The sequence below is a fragment of the Falco biarmicus genome, chromosome 4 (assembly GCF_023638135.1).
Source record: "Falco biarmicus isolate bFalBia1 chromosome 4, bFalBia1.pri, whole genome shotgun sequence".
In the NCBI taxonomy this organism is placed as follows: domain Eukaryota; kingdom Metazoa; phylum Chordata; class Aves; order Falconiformes; family Falconidae; genus Falco; species Falco biarmicus.
In genome coordinates this window covers 4,836,609-4,860,464 of record NC_079291.1, presented here as the reverse complement: position 1 = coordinate 4,860,464, position 23,856 = coordinate 4,836,609, and the positions used below count along the sequence as shown (strand labels likewise).

The following is a 23,856-nucleotide window of genomic DNA, read 5'->3' as shown; positions in this document are numbered from 1 at the left end:
ACCTATTAAATGATACTTTGTACGTGTGATCACGAAATAATGAGAGTATCTTAGTGTTGCTGCAAAATTTGGTTTTGAAGAGCAGATAGGATAAAGAGGAGTTTTTATGAACGGGGAAGTTACATTCATGCTTTTCCAAAAAAATACTTTAATTCAAAGATTTTGGATCAGTAGATATTTAACTATTTGAAGGGCAAATTGAAGGTATATTCTAACATACTCTTGGAAAAGCGGTAGTCAGGTTATGGCAGTCTTACATACAGGATGCATACGTATGGCAATCTTATGTACAGGGTAATAGAGATCTGCCTTGAAGGCATGTAGCTCCTTTAAAACTCTTCTCTAGTTGCATGTAGTTATTCTAAATTAATTGCTGAGATAAAGCGAGGAATAAATTGTTATCTCTCAAAGGATACTTACTACTTTTAAAAGAGGTGGATTTGAATGCTGCATGTTTAAATTGGCCACAGATTTATCCGTGAAATAGCCGGTGAAACAATTCAAGCCTATGTTTTAGGTAAAATGAAACAAAGGTGGCATTACCCTTGTTCTAGGTTAGAGGAGTTACGAAGAAGCTCGCAGCACCACTATCCCTGTCACGTTGTTCCAGATTCGGTTTTAACAGGGTTGTAAGGCTTTCTCCTATACAAATCTCATGTCATAATCCTTATAGAAACTCCCGTGCAGATGAAATGTTTGGGTGACTTGAGAAATGGAAGTACTGCAAATGGAATGATTATGTTTTTCATGTAATGCAATCCAAAGGTGCATATAAATATGATGTTGGGCTTTTTGTGACATAGATCTGTCATTCTGAAAACCGATTCCTTAAGGACCGAGCCCTTTTATTGCTTTTTAGTTTGTTGACAGTGTTGGCCAATATCTGGAATTAAACTTTGGAGTTTCTTATTAGGAATATAAATACCATTGTTATTTCTACTGGAACATAAACTTTCTTTCAGCTGTGTAAAACCTGCCTAATGCAATTAGTGTGATGTGTTTCCTTACTACCATTACAGCTGATTTAAAGTTGTAATAGTCCCATTTGCCTTGCAGGTTTTTGCATTGGAAAATGGAGATGGCACAACACTCGCTTTTCTGTGTTGTCAAATACCACAGTACTACTGTGATATTTGGAATTAAATAGTACCAACAGCGTTAGACTTTTACATTCTGTGTAACAATGACTTTTATGTACAAAACCCATTCACTCTTGAAATGTTTCATTTAGTGTCATTCAAGTTTATGAAATTCAAGGAGCAACCTTAGGGCCAGTGTTCATATTAGTATGATGTATCAGTGCTGCAAGATGTCTGCTTCCAAAGGAGCTTGTTAAAACTGAAAGCTTGATTAGTGTTATTTACTGTAATGCTTTATATGCAATAGTTTGTATTTGTGGGTGAAAATTGTTTACCATTTATTAATAAAAATGAGTTTATCTGTATAGCAGTACTTTAGTAGCATTTAAAATATGAATTCTCTTTAATTTTACTCAGATTTAAAGTATTAAAATTCACTGATTAAAATGTAAGACTTCAGATGGAACAAAATTAGAATTTTCTTTTAATGGAAGGAGAGACTTCTGCATACTGATGAGAGTTTGCTGAATGCAGCTTTTCTGCTTTTGTACGAAGTTCTGAAAAAACGGTTTTTAAATACTAAAACAAAAACTTTCTCACAGAGAAGGTAACTTTAAAAAAAAAAATATCGTTTTGGGGAGACATCGAGAAGTGCCAGCTGTGAAACTAGGGGAAAAAAAGTCAGGGCTTCTGTCAAAGCATCCTCAGCATGCAGAATACTTGTGGTTGATAGAGACCCTGGGGCTTGGGATTGTTGGAATTCCAAGCCTGGAGCTGACCCAGAAGGTGACAAGCCATGAGCATCCTAGCAGGACTGCCCTAGTGTGTAGAGCAGGAAAGTCTCCACCAGCCTCCTGCGTATGTACCCTCCCAGTTTGTACTCCCTGCTGCAGAACTGGGAATTGGGCTTTGAGTCTTTTCAAGCTGTCAGCTTAAGAGCAGCAAAACTAAAATATTTGCATGACTGGAAATACACAGCTTGGAAACACAGAAGCACTGGAGTGGAAATGTTGCTGGTGTTCAAGCTGCTTTCGTGTTTGTATTTTGCTGGTTTCCATGAGTAGAGGCTGGATTTTTGGAGAATTGTGGCTGGATTTTATCAGAAGTTTGGACCATGGGTGTTTCAGGAAAGTATATTTGGGTGATTAGCATTTTTCTAGACAAACAGCTCTCTTCTCTCCACCATTATATTTCTCCACCAAGATTTCTGATTGGTTTTATCAGATTGGTTATTTCATGACTTCTGTCATTTAGATGTTAAAAACCAACCAACCAAACAAAAAAACAAATCGAACAAACCGATACCACAACAAATGTGATGAAAACTTTGATAATAATGAACTTTTCCCTTTAAGTGGGAAATGCAGTTTTTGCTTGTGTTCCTGAGTGAATAATGTCTCTACAAAAGGACCTATTCACGGCCTATCTTACTTTCTTTAATTCTACACTGAAATTGCAGACAATATAATATCATACTCATTTTTTTTCTGTGTTTCTTAATCTGTAGATTATAGGCTCTTTTAACATTATCAAAAAGCTTAAATGGGGTTGCGAAATATTAGCTAGCTATAGTAGCTCTGCTCCTCCAGACTGGAGGAATGAAAACTGATTTTCATTGCTGGCTGGTCTTCACTGCCTTTGGGCTGGGCAAGCAAGTTTAGTATGTGTATTACTTTTTCCCTTGTGCTTCCTGTCTGTCTGTTATTCCCCACCCACCCCACCCCCACCCCCCTTAGATAGTAAGTCCTTTGTTGCCAGGGGCTGTCTTTTTTGTCATAAATGTGTAATCTCCTATTAACGCATACTGGCAAGTAATTGATACTGTGAGGCATTATGTGATGTTACTGATAAGTAAGTAGTATTGAGTCCTTATTCAGGGTGCATCAGGGTCAGGTTTGCACTGCTCAGTTTGGAATTACTTGTGTATAATTCCAAAAAATTGCGTTAGGAAACCTACGATAAGATGGTAACTGTAAATTCAACTTCTGAGCAGGGACTGAACGGGGAGTAGGTTGGGGCAGTGTGGGTGGGGGGTGGGGGTGTCTTGGGGGGTGGGGTTGAATGTTCTAAGTTCTGAAATTGTCTTTTCTGTTTTAGAAGTGACTTCTTGGGTCGCAGCTCTAGTTTTGCTATCAGATGTGTCCTGCCATGAACTTGAATTTTCTTCTTGTATGCTGCTAGCTCTCAAGTAGGGAGTCACTGAATGAGTGAATTATTTTGGTGAGGGAGAGGAATGCTTTTCACAATAAAATGTCAATTAAAATGCACGTTAATTTTATCATAGTTGTGACACAGCAGTTAAATTAGTAGACATCTCTTGCGACTGTTATCTTGATCTCTCACCCCTGGTATGTTTGAAACTGTACCAAAAAAGATGCAGGCATCTAAGCAGAGGTTAGGCCATAACCAGGATGCCAAGATGCCAGCTGATGATTCTTTTCTGATTTCTCAGCAGCCTGCCTTCAGAGAGCAAACTGGTTGGTTCTTCTTGTTCGTTTTTGTCACTCACCGTGATGTGACAGCGATCTTTTTTTTTTCTGACTAAGCTGTAAACTGGTGCAGGGAAAATGGCACTGATCCTGAAAGAGCTGAGAAATACTTTGGGCTGGTCTTACAAAAATGAATCTTCATCAGTATACATTGTGTACGGCTATGTAAGTTCTCTCATTGTACCTTCAAAAGGACCTTAGATCAGCCTGAACTAATGGAAAGTGCTGGGTCTTGCTTTTATGCTCCAGAGAATTTTCTGCAATATAAGCTGCATCTCTACCTTCTTTTTGCTCATTTAAACAAAACAGTTGAAATCAGATTTCAGTATTTTTGCCCCTATTCACTGCAGCTTCTTTTCTATTTAAAAAATAACTTCTGAAACTAACTTTAAATTTAACCGAAGAAAATGTTTCTCACTAATTTTTGCACATTAAGGTGTCGTACTGTTTTTAACTATGTAGGACAGCCTCGTGTTCCTGTCTCTGGAGAGAAGTGCATGGTGATTTCTAACTGATAGGTTCATTTAAAGATGTGATGAGCATCTGTCAGTCTGTGTATATCAGGAAAACACTAGTTGACTTTGTAGGTATTAAGAGTTCCTTAGGGAGAAGCATGCTTGTCTTAGTAAATGTGACTAACGTCTTTAGAGTAATTATGTTTTCTAAGCTATAAAATGTAAAATATTTGGAAGATGCACTTTTATGCAGTGTTTTTATTTTTTCATAACTCATACAGAATGCTAAAACATACTTTTTTATTTTAAATAAAACCTTTTTTCCCCCCTCTTACCACAGGATAATGAGAAAAGGACCCCTTTACATGCTGCTGCCTATCTGGGAGATGCAGAAATTATTGAACTACTTATTTTATCTGGTATGTTGTGTTCCTGTTAATGGGAAAAAGATAACTCTATGCACATCCAAAGAAATATTTATGTACATCTTAGTCTGTGTAGCTTTTGTTGAGATATTTAATGTACTAGAAATTAAATATGTTTATACTAAAATTCTGGTTTCCAGACTTATCAGTGTTATAATACTGTATAGTTCTGCTCTAAAATATTTCTTTGAGGAAGCTTTATCAGTTTTAGTCATTTTTATTTGTAGGTTGATCAGCTTTAGGTAGTTTAACTCTAGTTTAAAGAAGTAATACTGTATATATTGTAGGTAGAAGTTAGCAGCATGGCTTTGGTCAGAAGTGGCCTTCAGATAAACAGTGAAAGTTGAACACAGAAGATTGCACCCAGAGCTGGTTATATTATTTCTAAGTATCCTTTGCTGTTGGCTTAAATACACAGAATATAATTAGGATCAGCTGAAAATTTTCAGATCTGTTGTCTTCTTTTCTATTTATTTGTATGGAGACAAAGTACAAGTTCTTTAAAGCAGTATGCTTCTGTCTTTAAGGTAGAAACCCAAGAAACTAAACCAAAATCCTGAAAGCAGAACTTCATGACTGAGAACTGAGATACCGAGTTGATTATCTTTGATCTCGGACAAATCTACCCATCAGGTAGCTTGAGGCTGAATTCATGATATGGAGCTTTAAGATTAAATAGAAAGATTAAAACTTGTAACGGTCCCATAGAACTGCTTCAATCTTCTATCTGCTTAATGGCACACCTTATGTGTGCAAAGCGGGCTATTTCCACTGCCCCCCACCCTCCCCTTCAACCTTCAGTAACAAATGTAGCTTTAAGGAAATGTCACTCGAAGATTGTAGGAGCGGCTTTCAGGCTTTCAATTGAAATTTCCAGGCACAATTTCATTTGTTATAATTTAACAAGATAGAATCTTCTCATTATATACATATTATACATACTCTCTATAATTATATATAGTTATAATTAATTAATATCACATTATGTATGTTTTTATATATATATTTATATATATATTTCTCATGTAAGTATTCTATAGTGGTAATTTGTCCAGAAAAGTTTACCTGTGTTTCTTGAGAAGGTGCTGTTTTTCCTGTCAAGAAAAAAAACAAGTTCTGGTGACTCTTGAAAATACATAATGACCCCTTTCTTCTGAAAAGGAGTCTTGGATTTGGCAAGGATTTTTTTTTTTTATTATTTTTTTTTTTTTTTGGGCTGGGGGGGTGCGGGATTTCACAATGATTAAACCAAAACCAAACAAAACCCCCAAACAACTAACCATGTTAGAAACTTGGCAAAGTTGTAGTCGGCTACTTCTGGAAGTGAAGCTTCTGACGGTTTTGGGTGAAAAAGAGTCCAGTTACCACAACTGTCATGGAAAAACACATATCTCTTGGGCAAAGGGCTTATGGAAGGAGCAAGATTCTAGTTCAGATATTAATGAAACGAGACCCTGACTGGGGGATGGCAGTAGGGAAAGAAAGGTTAGTCATGCTATTTGGGCACATAGCCTGGGGATAAGTGTAAGAAAAACTGGAGAACAAAAGAGGGAAGTGAAGAACTAAAAATTGGAGGAGAGGTTGTGTGGTGCTGCTGTGTCTGCAGATTGTTCAGGAAGACTGGGAGGCATTAATATGTCTCGGATAACATTTATTTAATGAAAAACAAGATTTACTTACCCAAAACAATGTATTAAATAGTTGCAAAACCAAAAGCTTCAAAAGCCGTGGCATGTATAGGCAATATCAGTGTAACTTTGCTGTGCTCATGCGCTATGCTGTGGACGTCAGTTGCATGTTTGTGCCTTGCTGTAGAAACATGGGCTCATGAATTTCAAAGCGGGGGGCTGCGCTGGGAATGAATCTGGTTGGTAGTGAAGGAGGCACAGTCACCGGTTGTTGGTGCGTAAGTGAAAAAAGAAGGGCATTACAAGATGAGAAAGTGTGATGTCTGTTAAGGCTGTTCAGTTTGAAAGGCTGTGCGCTGATCTGTATGTTACCTGCTTGCAAGCTGTGGTTTTAGGCAAGCAGTGTAAACCAGACTCTTTAAAAAGTAGTCACCAATTTTAGACTTCTTCATTTCTGAATGCTGGATTTGAAGTGTTTGTGGTCTGTGAAGTGTGAGTGCTCACAGCTGTGTCTGAAGTGCTGCACCAGCCATTTCTGAGAAATCAGGTCTAGGTGTCTCAAAATGCACAAGCCAAGATTTTTCTTTTAACTTGCTTAATTTGAAGATGGGGAACAGAGGTTAAGTGTATTTATCCTCTCCATTTCATAAAGATACAGAAAATTAATCTATTGTGTTTCAGCTGGAAATCAAATCTCTCCTTTGAGACAGATGTATAATGTTACATTTTGTCATAATAGATGAGCATTAGATGAGCAAATAAAGAACATCTGTTACCACAGCAAGGTTTGAAGAAAGCTTGCTGTGTTGCGGGACCTCTTTTGGAACAATGAGAAAATATATTGTTTGTTGAATAAATAACATAGTTGTTCAGAAATCTCCTCTGTGCAGTAAATTTGCATGTAAAGTTTTTTATGCGGCTTTAATATATTGTAATATATTTGCACAAGCAATTGAATTAAGTAGTGTAGACAAATTCCATCCTAGCACTTCTCACCTTGTGAGAGCTTGGCTTTGTGACTTGTAATGTCATCTAATGTAGTTTTGCTGGAATGTTACTGGGAACCACTTTGGTGTTTTCCTGCTGTGCAAGCCATCCCACAAAGACTGTTTGCTTTGACTTTTGTGTTCTTTTTACAAACTGGACTTCAAAATTACTGAAGTCAGTATTAATCTTTCTACTACTCAGTAGCTCTTGCCCGATTCTTTCTCAATATTATCTATTCTTAGCTAAAGCATGTATCATATGTTACCTAGGTATAGGGTTTTTTTAATTTGATTGGAATGTATTTTGCATCCCATCCAGGGGATCCAGATTGCTTTCCAGTATGTATTTTGGATCGTACATTGCTGTTACGGTATCTTTATACTACTTCACTATAGATGTAAGCAACCTGTATTCCACATTCTGAAGGTATAACCAATTCAGCCTGTTTTCAGACTTTTGTGGAATAAGTTTTCAGTCTTACAAGCACACTTACTTAGTTTTGGATTCTTTGAGATATTTTCTCACTAAACCTCAAGGTTGCTTTGTGACCTCTACTATTGTAATCTTTCACCTGGCCAAGGGACCTGGAGGTGATGGTTTGGATACAGACTAAACAGCAGAGAATTGCTTCAGTGACTTCAGTTTGGGGCTGGACATCTAGATTGCCTTTTGCATTTTATCTTGAGACAGTGTTTCACTGAACACTAATGAACTTGTCCCTTGCAGATGCGAAAGTCTTGTCAACAAATTGTCCTACCGCTATGGTCTGTCTGTGGGAGTCCAAATATTCCAGTCTCTCTCCCTGTGAGATTGTAGCTAGTTAAGCAATTAGCATCCCTAAGCCTGTTAGGTAACGAGGTGAACAGTAAGTAAGAAAGAGGTGTGAAGATGATTGTTTATCAGCTGCAGAATGATGGAACAAAAGTTTGTATCATAATCACTTGAGAATCATAATTTTAGAAGTGTTTTCTTTTTTGTATTCAGTGAAGAGTCACAACACCGATCACAGTTGTATTTTTATGATGTACAACTCTGCATCCTGGTGCGCAAATACATCTGTCTACTTTGCATAATAGCACTGGCTTTAACTGTGTAAATACTTGATGGCAAGCTACTGAGAAGTAGAAAAGTAAAATAATGAAGTCTTAATTAACTGAATGTCCAGCTTTTTGTTCTTCCCAAGAAGTCCTGATTAAAAAAAATCAAACCTTGCTTTCACTTAAGTCCTGCATGTGAACGTTCTGGAGAGGCTTCTTGCTTTAGAAAAAAAAATTCTTTGTTTGTCCTATGCTTTTTTTCATGCCATCAGAGTCTTATTCTGCAGGCAAGTGTCATGTGAGAAGCAGGACAGATTAGTGTGCTCCCAGAATGTGTTCTTTTGATTAGTAGCTTTTTTTCACATGTTTTCTTTAAACTACCATGCAGACTTATTATTGCTTTCGCTGAAATCAACATAGTTTATTAAAATAAACATCTGAATTATCTATTTGTTTTCTTTTGAATAGATTTAGTTACTACCTTGCATGATACACTAGCACAACACATTTCTGTTTGTTTAACCCGAAATTTTCACTGCATGGAGCTCAACCTACATGAGTGTGTGGGCAAACTCAATCTCATTAAGGTTTGGCAGCCCACAAGTTTTTGTTGAGCTTTCCTCTAGGTCAGCTGGAAAATGCAGGAATCGTGCTGACGCTGGAAAACTATCATTGTAGTAATAACAGATTTTGGAAAATAGTAAAGACCCTCCAATGTTACTCCACTCTAGACATCTCTGAGTTTTCTTTCATCTAAGTTTGAAGCTATGGAAGTATTAAAAATCCATTCAATGACAGTCACACAGCTCAGCTGTTGAAAAGCTATTGCTGCAAAAATATCAGCTGCATGAAGCTCCCTTTGTTTGGATTGCAGATGTACCCACATGCCGAAGGCGTTTCACAGGGGCTCCTTTTACATGGGCTGTATCTTTCAGCTGCTTTGTCCTCATCTGACAATGGTGTTGGCTACCTTTTTTGAGCTGTCTTAACTTCCCCCTGGCAGCGGTAACAGCCAGTTGCTGTGAAGAAAGTAGGGCTGGTGTTCTTTGAGAGAGAAAATGGAACCGACGTATGAAAAGGTAGAAGCGTTCAGTAGCTTGAGGAGTCAACCTCATGTTGCTCTCTGAAGCTCGAAGTGGCCAAGATGTGGCACAAACTATGAAGTTCTGAAAGAAAATGGACTTCTTACACTGACAAGGCAGCAAAGTTCTGGAGGGTGACTTTGACTTGTCTGTGGTTTTCCTCCCTTTTGTGGCCAGTGTGTCCATGTGTTTTTCTGGTGATGTGGGTTTTGGGTGGTTTGGTGGTTGGTGGTTTTTGGGTGGGGTTTTTTTGTTGTTGTTGTTTGGGTGGGGTTTTCTGTTGGGTTTTTTTAAGCAATAAAAATAAAAACTCTTGTTGAAGCATCATTGTGGCTGGTCAAAAGATATTGCAGTCCTGTCCCACTCTTGATTCTGCGCCCCCCCCCAGATCCACTACTGTGTATTTAGCTTATGAATAAGAAGAAGCTTCCTCTCAATGAGATCTTACTATTTTTGCAGCAATAGCTTTCCAAGTATCCAAGTTCTCAGTAGGAAATTACCCTAGATTTTTATTATGGATTGCTCCAATTGATATGTCAAATCTTCTTTTACTTTACAAAGTCTTTCTGTATTCTCCTGAATGTTCATAAATTTTTATATTTAAGGAAAAGTTTTCTCCTCCATCTGTTCATTCCCCAGTGTAGCTTGAGAATTTCTGCTTGCCACTTTTAAGTACTTCCATGGTCATCTTCTCTAGATAAAAAGTGGATCATTTAAAACTGAAAAACTTCTGAAGCTAATACTAGCCCTTAGGAAAATAATTAAATAGAATCTAATTACAGTAGGACTACTGATTATTCTCAGTGATTTATACATGGGATCTTCCTAATTTCTGCAAATATAATTCCTAAAATTCTTTCAGTATAGTAATTAAGACAAAGTTTGTTAGCTTCTTTAAATACAATCTAAAGATCTTATTTACATCTTTTACTCCTAAATAAACATTTCAGAGCTTCAAATACTGAACGTCAGATGTCTGTATTACATATCTGAATGAAAACACTTAAGTTTTATCTGCTTATACTATTGCTTAATTGCTATCACATCTTGTACGATAACAAGGGAAAATACCATCCTTGACAGTCTAAAAATACAGACTGCAAATAACAGTGGAGGGCAGTTCAGTACTTAAGTCAGTACTGTGAGCGAGGATGAAACTGTCTTGTCAGTTCTGTTGTATTTCTTTTTTTAATCTATTTTCAGCTAGTGACGCATGAGTAATGTAGCTGCTGCATTTGTTAAGTCTTCCAAGGGCATTTACAAATAGGAAGAGTTCTGGTGCAGTGTAGTTCAGGAAGAGAGTCACAGCAAAAGTTCTTACGAGAGGAACACAGAGGTGATATGCTGAGACATGGCTGTATATAGTTATGTGGTACATCATGGATGAAGGAGGAGGTGTGTGGCTGTTCCTTACAGCATTTCCTGCCCAGTTATTTGTTGCCTGTCTCTTCAAAAGATGGTTGAGGTGATAGTTATTATTTGAATGCAAGGATATTGACACCAATGAAGTAACAGCTGGACTGCAGAAACATATGTCCAGGTGTATTGGTGGCTAATAGCACATTTAAATGTGCAATTGCCAGATATGGACTGATATAATCAAAGCTTCCAGGATCACTCTGTACATCAGTGTACATACTGATTTGGAAAATGTGTCTCTTGGAACATAAATTTGCTAAAAGTAAGCACCACTGAGTTTCTGTACTAGACTTACTAAATAAAACATGTCTTTCTAATTGTCAGTCTTGTGAATGCAACTTTGCAAAGTGGAATGTAAGATTCAAGGAGGAGGGAAGAAAAATATTACATATTTCCCCCCACCTCCCCTTTTGCAGAGCAAAAATCCTACTTCTATATTTGCCTCGATGTGTAAACTTACTAGGCTGTACTAGCAAAGATGGTGACGAAAGGGAAGATCTTGTTTAATATTTTGCTTTAGTGCACGAACATGGAATAATAAGTTGGTTTGTTTGGAAGGTGTGGTTTTAAGGGAGTGTAATTTACATAATCAGTTCTTAAGTTCAAGCAATGATGATGGGTATTCATGTTGCAGTATTATATTTGCTATCTCTGGCAAGTCCCCAGATCCTTTTGCTGCAAGCTCTCTGACTTAAAACAATTGAGGTATAAGAAATTGTACATTAAACAGATGTTCTGAACAGTTTTGATAAACATGTTAAGATGAAGATCCTGAAGTCTTGGAAGATCTAGTGTGGTAGGGTGGGTTTTTTTGTTTGTTGTTTTCGTTTATTGAGAATTGGGGATTGAGGTATGCTGCACTGTGCTTTGAAAGAGCAAACAGCTGCCTAACTGTCATTTGAAATGTGAGAATTGCCCTGGTTAACACGTCAGCAGGTTGAGCTTCACAGAGATAATATTACATCGGCAGTGTTGTACAGTGAATTATGTACATACGTGTGTTCAAACTGTCTTTAAGAAACCATGAAACAAATAATCTTTAAGAAAAAGATATTCAGTAAAGGTGTAATTATTTTTTATATGTGAGACAGGCTACTTGGAAGGAAGATAGGAACGTTGTCAGAACGTGCAGGGACGTGATGAGGAAGGCTAAGGCCTATTTGGAATTAAATCTGGTGAGGGAGGTCAAGGACAGCAAGAAGGGCTTCTTCAAGTACATCAGTAGGGAAAGGATGACTGGGGAAATGTGGGCCCGCTGCTGGGTGAGGTGGGTGCCCTGGTGACAGAGGACACGGGGAAGGCAGAGTTACGGAATGCCGCCTTTGCTTCAGCCGTTGCTGCCAGGGCCGGCCCTCGGGTATCGCAGACACGGGAGGCAAGAGAGGAGGTCTGGAGAAAGGAAAACTTCCCCTGGTTGCGGGGGATCACATTAGATGTCACTCAAGCCAACCTGACACCCACAAATCCGTGGGACCCAGGGGGATGCACCCCTGAGCGCTGCAGGAGCTGGCAGATGTTGTTGCCAAGCCACTCTCCATCCCCTTTGAAAGGTCGTGGAGGACAGGAGAGGTGCCGGAGGACGGGAGGAAAGCCCGTGTCACTCCAGCCTTCCCAAAGGGCGAGAAGGAGGACCCAGGGAACTACAGGCCGGTCAGCCTCACCTCCATCCCTGGAAAGGGGATGGAGCAGCTCATCCTGGAGGTCATCTCAAAGCATGTGCAGGAAAAGAAGGTTATCGGGAGTAGTCAACATGGATCCACCCAGGGGAAATGATGCCTTCTGATAGCCTTCTGCGATGGAATGACTGGCTGGTAGATGAGGGGAGAGCGGTGGGTGGTGCCTACGCTGACCTGAGCCAGGCTTTTGGCAGTGCCCCCCCCCCGAGCCCCCAGGCAAGCTCAGGAGCTGGCTGGGTGAGCGGGCAGTGATGGGCTGAGCGCGGGCTGAGGGCAGAGCTCAGGGGCTGCGACCAGCGGCGCAGAGCCCAGCCGGGGGCCTGTAGCCAGCGCTGTGCCCCAGGTCAGCGCTGGGTCCCGTCCTGTTCAGCTGGGTCATCGGTGACCTGAGGGGACGGAGCGCAGCCTCGGCAGGTCTCCCGATGGCACAAACTGGGAGGAACCGCCGGGACACCAGCAGGCCGTGCTGCCCTCAGCGAGGCCTGGGCAGGCTGGAGAGCCGGGGGGAGGGGACCTCATGGGGTCCCACAGGGGCCAGCGCGGGGTCCTGCCCTGGGGAGGGACAGCCCCTGCGCCGGCACAGGCTGGGGGTGGGCTGCTGGGGGGCAGCTCTGCGGGGAAGGGCCGGGCGGTGCTGGGGGACAGCCGGTTGCCCGCGGGCCAGCGGTGGCCCTGTGGCCGAGAAGGCGGGTGGGAGCCTGGGGCGCGTTAGGGGCAGCGTGGCCAGCGGGTGCAGGGAGCTGATCCTGCCCCTCTGCTCGGGCTGGTGAGGCCCATCGGGAGTGCTGGGCCCAGCGCTGGGCTCCCCAGTCACGGGAGACGGGGAGCTGCTGGGGAGGGCCCAGCGGGGGCTGCGGAGCTGGTGAGGGGCCTGGAGCACCTCCCTGGTGAGGAGAGGCTGGCAGAGCTGGGGCTGTGTAGCTGGAGAAGGCCGAGGGGGGTCTCACCCGTGCGTACCAACACCTTAAGGGTGGGTGGCAGGAGGACGGGGCCGGGCTGCTTCCAGTGGTGCCCAGCGACAGGACCAGGGGCAACGGGCACAAACTGCAACACGGGAAGTTCCAGCTGAATATGAGGAAAAAGCTCTTTACTTGGAGGGTGGCGGAGCCCTGGCGCAGGCTGCCCAGGGAGGCTGTGGAGTCTCCTTCTCTGGAGACATTCAAACCCACCTGGGCGCGATGCTGTGCAGCCTGCTCTGGGTGAGCCTGCTTCAGCAGGGGCTTGGGCTAGGTGATCTCCAGAGGTCACTTCCAACCCTGACCAACCTGTGACTTTCTAATATGTGCAATGATCTGGAGTAGGGCTTTACCCCAGAGGATGAAGGCTGTAAACTTCCTCACTGTCGCATGGTAGGAGTATGATGGGGTTGAAGGAGCTTTATGTTTCATGGAGACCATCTGAAAGTGGGATTAGGGAATGCATAATGTTTTCCCAAATCATGTGCTAGGGAGTAAAGAACAGCCTAGAGGGGGATTATGTTCTCAAATCCAAAGCTGTTTAGAGAAGTTGTTCTATGAAATTAGAATCATTCTTCGCAGTGTGTCTTGGAGGAACGTAGGAGAGAAGTATCTCTATTAATTTACAGTATTATCTATTTAACCTATCTAGAGCTGCGATTCCCGCATTAGTAGTGCATATGTGGATTTTTGGTAGTACACTTATTCTGATTATTACTTTAAAAAATTTGTCTTTCATTCTAACATGTTTTGAACTCCTTTAAAAGTTTGTTGTGGGAGAAAAAACAAGTTTGGTGGTTCTTTAAGTCCACCAGAGATTTAGGTCTTTCGTCAGAAGTTAACTTTGTTTTTTTCCCGTTGTCAGAGAATTTACAGATCAGTTGTACATTTGAAAAGTTAGTTTATTTTATTGTCTACATATTACACTAATTCAACTACGGGATGGACTAGACCTAGGGTTTCTTGCTACTTTGAGTGGCATATCACTTAGGGGGAGGGGGCAGATGTTTTGCTGATTTTTTTCTTTTGAGAGGACCATGTTACTTCTAGATATTGCATCAAATTTCCTTAGGTGTTTCTTTACCTAATGCCAACTTTCTTCCTTACCAGAAACAAAAACTACCTTCAGATATTCTTTGGCTTTAGTCCTAGCAAGTTAGATTAATTTACCACTGGGAACACCTTTTGTACAGTATCTTTTTGTATTTATTTTTGCTCTCTTCTGATGCGATTTTAGGCTGTGTGTTAAAGTACCAGAAATGTCAGGGAATTACTTAGCTGAACCCGTAAACACAGCTCGGAGTTTAAGCACATTTTCACTAGAGCTTAGGTGACTGCTGGTTCCTTGCAGTGGAAATGTACATCTCTCCCCTTCTGCTGGGCATGATGCTTCTCCTGTCTTAGGCTTCATCACCTGGGTGGATCTGACTTCACATCAAATCTTGCAAGTGTATTTTCCTGAGGAAAATCATGATGGTGATTAGCGACCCAGTAACTCCCCTAATTCCTTTAAAACACTTCAAAGACATTTGAATTAAAATTAGAAATAGAAATCAGTTAGACTTTGGAAGTCTTCACTCCTTGGCTGTTGGCTGTAGATGTGACGTCAGCTGAAGCTTGGAGTACCGTTTTGGCTCTTATTTTTCTCTCATCTGCTAAAATTAAAAACAGAAAGAAAGAAGCATGGCTACCAGTAACCTGGAAGACAAATCAAGATTTACAGATACATTTGAAATCTGTTGATTACATTCTCACTTATCATTCAGGTTATTGTCTTTTACATTTACAAAGATTGCTGAACTTCCCAAGACATTTTTGGTGATTTTGAGAATCCTCAAATATTTTTTTTTTGCTCAAGTTCTGTGCAGAATTTGATACAGTATACTGTGTTATGGTGCAGTACACTAGGTCCTTATGACAATTGACAAAACCAGATGTTTATGGTAAGATTAGGTCTCTTAAACTTTTGTTCGCTTGTGAGGGTTTTCTTCAAATGGACTTGGACTTTCTTCCCATTCCTTTGAACTTACTTTACAAAAACTTTTGAACTTGAAAAATAGGATGACACCATAAGCTTCTGAAATTTGCGTAAGGGAAGAGGGAAATCCCTGAAATTGTAGCCAGGAGTTAGACCTCAGGCTCTGTCTGGCACTTGGAAGATGTAGGGTCAAAGTGGGAGTTTGAATCCGGCATCAGCTTTCATGTTGTGTTCTTAAGCCTGATGGATTGACTAGAAATGGATAAACTCAGAGAACTGACATAAAATCTTTGGTATATACAACTACAATTTTGTACAGGCTGCTAAGTTTCTTGGAGAGGTTGTTCAGCTGTACTGGGAGAGACTTCTTTGCTAGTGCAGGTCTGGGAGGCTTGGTTCAGAACAACCTGTCTCTCAGCTGAGTATCCTGACCAGCAGCTGTTTGACATTTTGTGTCTTACTGACCTTCCATCCTTTTCTATTCTTTGCATGGAAAAAATTGGTTCTGACATAACAATATTAGTTTAGCCTGAGAAGTTAATAAGCCTTGAACATGTAGCATTAATGTTACCATCTGATATCATGTGTTGCCCTATCAACTCTTCCCAACGGTATTTCCAAACTATTTTTTCAAAAACATAGTATTTCGTCTAAGCTATCACATATCTGTAAGATCTCAGCAGTTTTCAAATAAAGATGGCTAAATTTCCACTCGGGGAATAAAAAAAATTATAAGGTTTTTTTACACAAACACATATATACATGTATACATATGTATATGTATATACAGTATATATATCTGTAAGAAATTAAATCATTACACTTAACGATTAAGTTTTCTTGTTTGTAGTTCACTGGAAGTTAGAATGCAGTTCAGTTGCTTCCTTCAGGAAAAAGAAAAAATCCTCAGATCCTTCTTTCCTTTTAATTATTAAGGAAAAAAACCAAAACCAGGCTTGTGTCCCTTAGAGGTGTTTGTGTGACCTTGTCTTCTGGTGGCAGGAACAGCTGTTTCTTAGGTGTGCTTTTAGAAGCAGAGCGGTGTGGTTATTACAGCCTGTCCATGAAGGTCCAAGAGGTCCTAGGTGACCTGGTGGAGTAGAGAAGATTCCTTCCCAAATTACGAGTAGAAGCAGCAGTATGTTCTATATACCTAACGCATCAGACTCGCCAACCACAAGAACACTGGAAGCAATGGGGAATAAATGTAGCCTCTTTCTCTGGTTTAATGGAGAATTTCAACTATAGTGCGAAAGTATGAGATTTGTTGCTGAATGAAGGCAAGGAGTCTGTCTTTCTTACCCAAGTGGGTTTTTTTTTCTTTTTTATGTGCCTTTGGAAGTGCAAAAGGTTATAAAAGATTACCTAGTGTAAAAAGATGAGTACACTTTGATGGAAGACAATTACGGGTGCAGTGTTAAAAGAATTCCCTCAAAGGGTGGGCTTTAGCTGGAGAAAAGACTCCTTTCCCTTTTTTACATCGTGCTGTATTAATAATGAGCCTAGAATAAGTATCTTCCAATAGTTCTATTTCTGTACTTGAAAATATTTAAGTCTTCCTGTAAATATATTATAAATCTCTGTTATTTTTATTTTTTGTTACAGGAGCTAGAGTTAATGCCAAAGACAGCAAATGGTTGACTCCTTTACACAGAGCTGTGGCATCTTGTAGTGAGGTATGCTTTTTTTGTTTACTGCTTTGTGTTAAAATAAGACATCTCAAATTACAAATTTTACATATAAATTACAAATATTACATATTTGTAATACTACATATAATTTGTCATATTACAAATAAATTCTGTTATTTGTTTGGGGTTTACAAAGTGAAACTACTCCAAAGGTTTGGAATTGCAGAACATTTTTGCAACAGTTCGTTTAATCTGTTGAAGGTATGTGTGTGTATATATCTCAAATCCATGAGTGGGAAGAAAGGGGGGAAAGCTATAAACTTCTAGGGCTCAGCTTTGTTCTCTGCCATTTCCCTAGCAGAGGTTTCTGCATGCCGGGTTCTCAAGTCCAGTTTACTTCTCTTAAGGTAACCAGAATGGGTCAGCATGAGGGAAGTAGAGGTGAATTAAGATTTAGTACAGCTTTTATGGCATAATCTTTGCATTTCTTTATTTTTTTACATCCTTGTCTCTTCAGGCGTTGAAGAAATAAATGGTTCTGTAAGTCCTGCAAACGTCATTTTTTAAAAAAAGCGATGAACGAGTAATGGTAGTATTGAAAATCACTTTAAAAGTTATAAATGAAATATGTGGAAAGTTTTTTTAAGTCTACCAGTTACACAATCATGAGAATATAACAATATAAGAAATTACTTTGTTGCTGTTCCTCTATTGTTGATGTCCTAGTAAAAATTTTAAATTCCTGTGGAAGATCAAAACAGAGAAATGATGAGCTTGTTGTGTGCAAGAGTTTATGCAAAGCAGTCTCCTTTGAGATCCTGAGTCAAACTGATGCTCATTTCAGTATGTCTCAAAAAAGTAAAGGTTTTTTTAAAGATGCTGTGTAAATTTTTGTTTGAGAAGATGGAATTGAATATTTTGGTTTTGACAAGTATTGAACTTCATCTATTTGATACATGAAGTATCTAAGCAAGCCTTGTTTCAGTTTTTGCTTTTGAATTCCCTGGATAGATTGCAATATGTTGCCACTAGCATTAATAGCTAAGTTATGTGGAGACTGTGTTATTCAAAACAGTGTTTGAAAATAAATCTTCGAGGATGCCTTTATTCCCAGATGCAATTTGTTCTTCTTGAGGTATTTTTAGGCTGCTCCTTTGGGAGCTGACCGAAGCACCAAATGCTGCATTCTTCAGAGCTGAGGGACAATAAAGCTCTTTCTATCAGTAATGCTTGCAGAGAAGAGTGCTGCAGGCAAACTGGACCGAAACGGTAACTTCAAGTAATGCCACAATGTTCATCATATCTTTTTTAAATGTGGACTGTTCTAAACAAAATACTAGTCAAAAGCGAACATGTAAACCATTCATACTATTTATCCGGAAGGCAATGATAATTGCTTGTCAGAATTTTCTATTTATAAACACAGTAAGTCATAGGAGCCCACATATATGTTTGATACATGTAGGCACTGTTTTCCAGCTGACAGACGTACATGGGTTTTGAGCATTCGATGAAAAAAGCTGTAATGAAAAAACTCTTCATAACGATTTCAGTAAAATATCTGGAGTTACTCTGGAAACAGGGACAGCTGCAGTTAAGCAAGAACATTGAAACATGCAAAACAGCTGGAATTACAGAATTACATATGCAGCTGCCAGCTGCACAAATTCAAGCAACTTCATGTCAAGACGGTCACACTCCAGGCCTCTATTTGTGTGCCTGGTGTACTTCGAAGAAAAAAAACCAAACCAAACTCAACCTAAAACCACCACAACAGACCCCTAAGCAGACTTGCTAACTCTTGAAATTCATTAATGCATGCGCACATAAAAATATAAGATACATTATTTTTATACTAGTGCCGTGGTGCTTTACTATGGTGCTTACTTCTACAAAAGGGTTAATAGCTGTTCTAAAATTTCCTTGTTCTGATTATGGTTTTTCTTAGTATATGGTTCAAAGAAGACAGAAGTTCAAAATACTGATTTGATTTTTGAAGTACTAAGTCTGCTTAAGTTTTTTAGAGAAGAGCTGTTCCAGTTCTCATTTAAATTACAGGCCTGTGATGCAGTATTTTCACTTTTATGTTTGTTCCTATTTTCTTTTTCATTGACAGTAGAAGAAATTTGAACATTTTAAATACAATGTAATATAGATAGAATAATAGATAGTAATAGTAGAATCAAGTGTTACTTAGCATTCTGCTCGTAGTTGAGAATAATGCCTAGCTATTGTACCACAGTGTAATTCAGAATTTCCAGTAACTACTTGTGGTAACATGTTTCAAGTTCAAAGTGCCAACCATTTATTTGTGTGCTCAGCGCTTGGGTCGGGCACCACTGAAAGCCATTAGTGAATTGTGGGAAGGTCACGGAGCTGACGTAAAATGCACTGTTCATCATCATGTTGATATTACAAATAGATTACTTTTTTTTTATGCATTCCAATTGTGTGCACGTATTTTAATGAAATTTGTTTATCTTGCTGTAAAAATTAGTCTTATCTGTCAAATTTTCACAGCTTGTACTTTTAACAAAAAGAAATGAATAATCTTTTTGTAAGATGGAGTTCAGTGCAGCATTCTGAAATGGTTTTCGGGAGTTGCAACAGTGTATGTTGAAACTTCTTGTGTGCTGTTTTGTCTGTGGTTCTCTGAATGTACGTTTTAATAAGCTGTTCTTTGCTTTGCCATTTCCAGACTTTGACAGTTCAAAAATTTTGCTTGGCAAATTGGTGAAACGCATCATTAAGTTCATAGTACTTCATTAATCCTTAGCAATGGAAGTTTTGGAAATTAGTTGTGATGAAAAACAATTTGCCAGATGGCTTAAGGAACTGGATAAAAGACCTGGAAATGGTTGATTCAGTTGAATCCTGTAGGGTGTGTATTGCTCGTGTTCTTGAGAGCATCCCCAAATCTGGATTTATGGTAAAGTACAAGATGATATTTACAAAGCATAAGATGATGTTTACAAAATAACAAATAGTGAATAGTTTTATTACTGCTATACTGTCCTTGGATTTAAGGCTGGCATTTCAAATCTTCTCTAAGTGGCTTGGGTTTTTTTGTAAATGCTTTCAGGATGCTGTTCAGGTGTTGTTAAAGCATTCAGCAGATGTCAATGCTCGTGATAAAAACTGGCAGACACCCCTACATATAGCAGCTGCAAACAAAGCTGTGAAATGCGCTGAAGCTTTGGTGCCTCTCCTAAGCAACGTAAATGTGTCTGATCGAGCAGGCAGAACGGCATTGCATCATGCAGCTTTCAGTGGACACGTTGAGGTAAGTTATTTTTCTTACCTTGTTTCCCGCTTGTCATTCTGTCCCTCACATTTCTGGTATTTAGTTTCTCCGTTTAAAACCATGTTTCACCCACCTGCTCAAAAAAACCCAATTCCTATTTTGTATTTGAATTTGTCTTCTGTACGCATCTGTGTAGAGAATGGTTATGGAAAATACACGTTACATAATTTAGTTGGAAGGTTCTTAACAGCGCTCATCTTAAGACAGAAGCAAATTTGCCTGAGTTAAGTGGAGCTAAACTAGTAATAGATAAATGTAAAATGGAAAAAAGAAAATACTTTCCTGTTCAGTAGATAGTGGACATATGGAATGTGTCGTCACTGAAATGTGGATGAAACACATGTAATAAGCTCTAACTCACTAATCTTCAAGCCTCGGAAAATGTCTGGTGATAAATTTCCATTGTAGTTGTGTAGAGGCAGTTGGAGGCGAATCAGCAATAGGCTTGCTTTTAGAAATTACCTTTAGTGAATTCCATAGTAATAGCCTGAAGATTTCAAAGATTCCACAGCTTTGCCATATTTAACTGGGAAATGTTTTTGTTCATGCGGAGTTTTGTGTTCCTTACAGATACTTCATTACTGCTGCCAAGGTGGGCAGCCAGTTTTTTTAAGCTTGTGGGATATTCGAAACCCAACACATTTAAATCCTTGGAAAATGGATACGTTTTTATTTTCTCTTATGAATTTCTTCATCTAACTTTTAAGCAGAGTTTTTCCATTATGAATAATACTACTTTTCTTTCTGTTCATCTCAGATGGTCAGCTTACTGTTGTCTAGAGGGGCCAATATTAATGCATTTGACAAGAAAGACAGACGAGCTATACATTGGGCAGCATATATGGGTATGTACATTTTTCAGCTGATTACTATTGTGGTAGTAAAAAAATCACCTTATGTTTAGTGGGTTTATATGTTTTTAGGAAAAATACTGACACTGTAAGCATTGAGGCTATCTCTGTCTGCCAGGAGACCATTGATAGTCTATTTCAAATTGCCTTGTAAATGTGTTTTTATGGTGAGAAAAACCAGTTTATTTGAAAAAGAAAAGTAAGGTAGGTAATTTTGTTCTTTAAAAAGAAGGGACTATGTTCCTTAATCAGCAGGAGTCTAATCACAAGTGAAAACTTCTGCAGTAATGCTAAATAGAAAGTGATAAATTCATACAGGGGGCACCTGAAACAAAGGATCATTACAGCAACCTTGGGGATTATATTTTAAAAGAAGACTATTTCCTCTCTGAAACTCCCAAATTCTTGCTTTGCCATGTTATTCCAGGCGTGGATAATTATTGTCCTCATGGTATTTATTGATCAATGCACTGGCAATACTGTCAATGTATTTCATTGCCTTTTGTAAGACTTTCATTTTATTAAGTGGTAGGAATAGCTGTAAGAAATAGTAGAGTTTTGTATCTGAAGCTTCATTTTAAATATCAGCAATATAAACCATTGGAAGGTGATTCACAGAAAATGCAGGTTAGGAGTTCTAGGCTGATACTGACAATGACTTCTTAGCTTTAGCTAGTCACTTTGTTTCTAAGTAATTCATATGCAACTGCAGATTTTATTTGTCAATTGTTCATGTCACCGCAGAATACGCTGTACTTGTTCAGAAGCCAAAAAACTTAATGTCTCTTTTAACTTCCAGAAAATACCTAAAAATGCTCTTGAACACGTGCAACGTGTCATGTATGAGCAGTGAACAATTAAGTTTCAGGATCAATTTCAGGAAGAAGCCAGTTGAGATGATTCCGTGGTCTTGATTGTTATTCAGTATTTTAGCTTATTGCTTCATAATTTCATCCAGACAAGGGAGAAGAATAAAAGCAGTAGCATATTAGTATTGTATGCATCTGCAACCCCGGGAATTTCTTTCAAGGTGAAATGGGGAAATAAGACTTCATTGTATGTAATTTTTTGTTCCTGTTATATTTTGATGATCTACATTTTCCTAAATTTTTAAATTCTCCAGAAAATACATATCTATATGCCTAAGATACCATCTTAGAAAACTTAAGGAGAACAGTCAGGAAGAGAACGTGGTCCAGTTATTTATGGCAGCTTTTTTTCAGTGGTAATCATAGATGTGAACATTTTTGTTCCCATTATAAGAGGAAAATACTACTTGGAATGACTGTCTTGGTGAAAACCTTTATTTATATAAAAGAGCACTTTGTATTTTTGACAAACAGTCAAGTTAATATGAAAGAAGAGTAATTTCTATTCTGCCCCTTCCCTAAGCAAGCTAATTTTACTATATCTGATGTCAGACCAAAAAAATAAACACACATAAACAAGGAAATTACATGGGCTCAATATGTTGACATCTCTTAAGTCTAGGATAACTCTGCCTTGGAGATCTGATCTTAAACTGCATATTGAGGGGCATTTTGCTTGGTATTAATGCTCATTATTATGAATGAGAGAATTACTTATAAACAGGCATAATGCTGTGCAATGTGCGTGCATGGGGGGAGGTTCTTAAAAACAGACTTAAGGCTGCTAATAAAACGTATTTCTCATCTGTGATTCTGTGGCATCGAGTATTTTACATAACTGCTTTTGAGTTGTTACGTTTCTCCAAGCAATGTTTCCTAGTCTTGCCAGGAAAGAACAAATGGAAGCAGTAACTTAAAAGTGGAAGTACCATTTTAAACATGCATACAGAGTGAAACAAAAGAGCAGTAGCATGTGGGGCATTACCTATTTAAATATGGTCGCCAGAAACTTTACCCTGAGTTTTGGGGGTTGATTGTTTTGATGAGTTGTTTGAAATGTGCTTTGGTCTGAGGACTGAGAATTCTGATCTTTACAAATGCAAAACCGTGCATTTACAAAATTTGACTTGTTGTAAGATCTCAACAGTTGTAAAAGTGACCTTACAAACACCTGGATTCACACAAAATTGAAATTTAGTGTTCTTTTTGCACAACTTGGTGTTTCAGGCCAATTTCACATTAGTCTTATATCCCTGACAATGCAGGTCTGAAATAATCTGATAGCAATGTAAACTAAAGCTGTGAAATCCATATGTGATATGCTAAAAAGAACAACAGGATCCTCTTGAGCTGTCATACGAGGAAAAGACTTGAATGTGCCAGCGGATTATGCAGTCATTGTCACAGCATTAATACCTTTAACATAATTTGAAGCTGTATGATACTGCATTTCAGCTACTGATACCAGTGCTTGAAACTGAGGAGTTAAAGAACAATAGATTTTGATTCAACATTTTGTGATATTTTGTATTAGTATTTCGTAATTTACTTACATATGCAAAGCAATGTCTGTGACAGGCTGTCCAACCACCTTACTCAAGGCGACTATTTGCAAAATTTTGTGGAATGAAACTTCTGCATGATGGCAGAGATCTAACGAGTGTCAGTGAGAGGACAGATGTTTTCTGGCTTGTGCTCAGCTAGATGAGAGAGTCTTCTATTTTTCATATAAGCTACATTTATTCCATTTTTAGTCAGTGCTATTTCATACAGTGTTTGGGTGGGAAACTTTTTAATTTCTGATGTCGATCAACCTAAATATTCTTGCAGAAAATAGAGTTAGAAAAAGCTTTGAAATCCTTCAAATAAGGAAAAAACCCCTGTGACATTCTCTCTCACAATTCAGAGTGATTTTATGCTGCTTCAATTGTTTGAATAAAGCTTTTCCACCATATAAAACCACCCACAGAATAGAAAAAGAAGTTACGCT

At 38.9% G+C, this 23,856-nt stretch overlaps 1 protein-coding gene across 4 annotated transcripts in view; it reads left to right on the top strand.

Moving 5' to 3' along the window:
• Nucleotides 1-23,856, top strand: part of ANKRD28 (ankyrin repeat domain 28) — a 128,596-nt gene that overhangs the window by 65,135 nt on the left and 39,605 nt on the right. For all 4 annotated transcript variants that reach the window (XM_056336589.1, XM_056336588.1, XM_056336590.1 and 1 more), the window contains exons 3-6: nucleotides 4,364-4,442; nucleotides 16,817-16,887; nucleotides 19,925-20,125; nucleotides 20,904-20,991. In XM_056336589.1, the coding sequence (XP_056192564.1) occupies nucleotides 4,364-4,442; nucleotides 16,817-16,887; nucleotides 19,925-20,125; nucleotides 20,904-20,991 (439 nt within the window). The remainder of the gene's footprint in view (nucleotides 1-4,363; nucleotides 4,443-16,816; nucleotides 16,888-19,924; nucleotides 20,126-20,903; nucleotides 20,992-23,856) is intronic.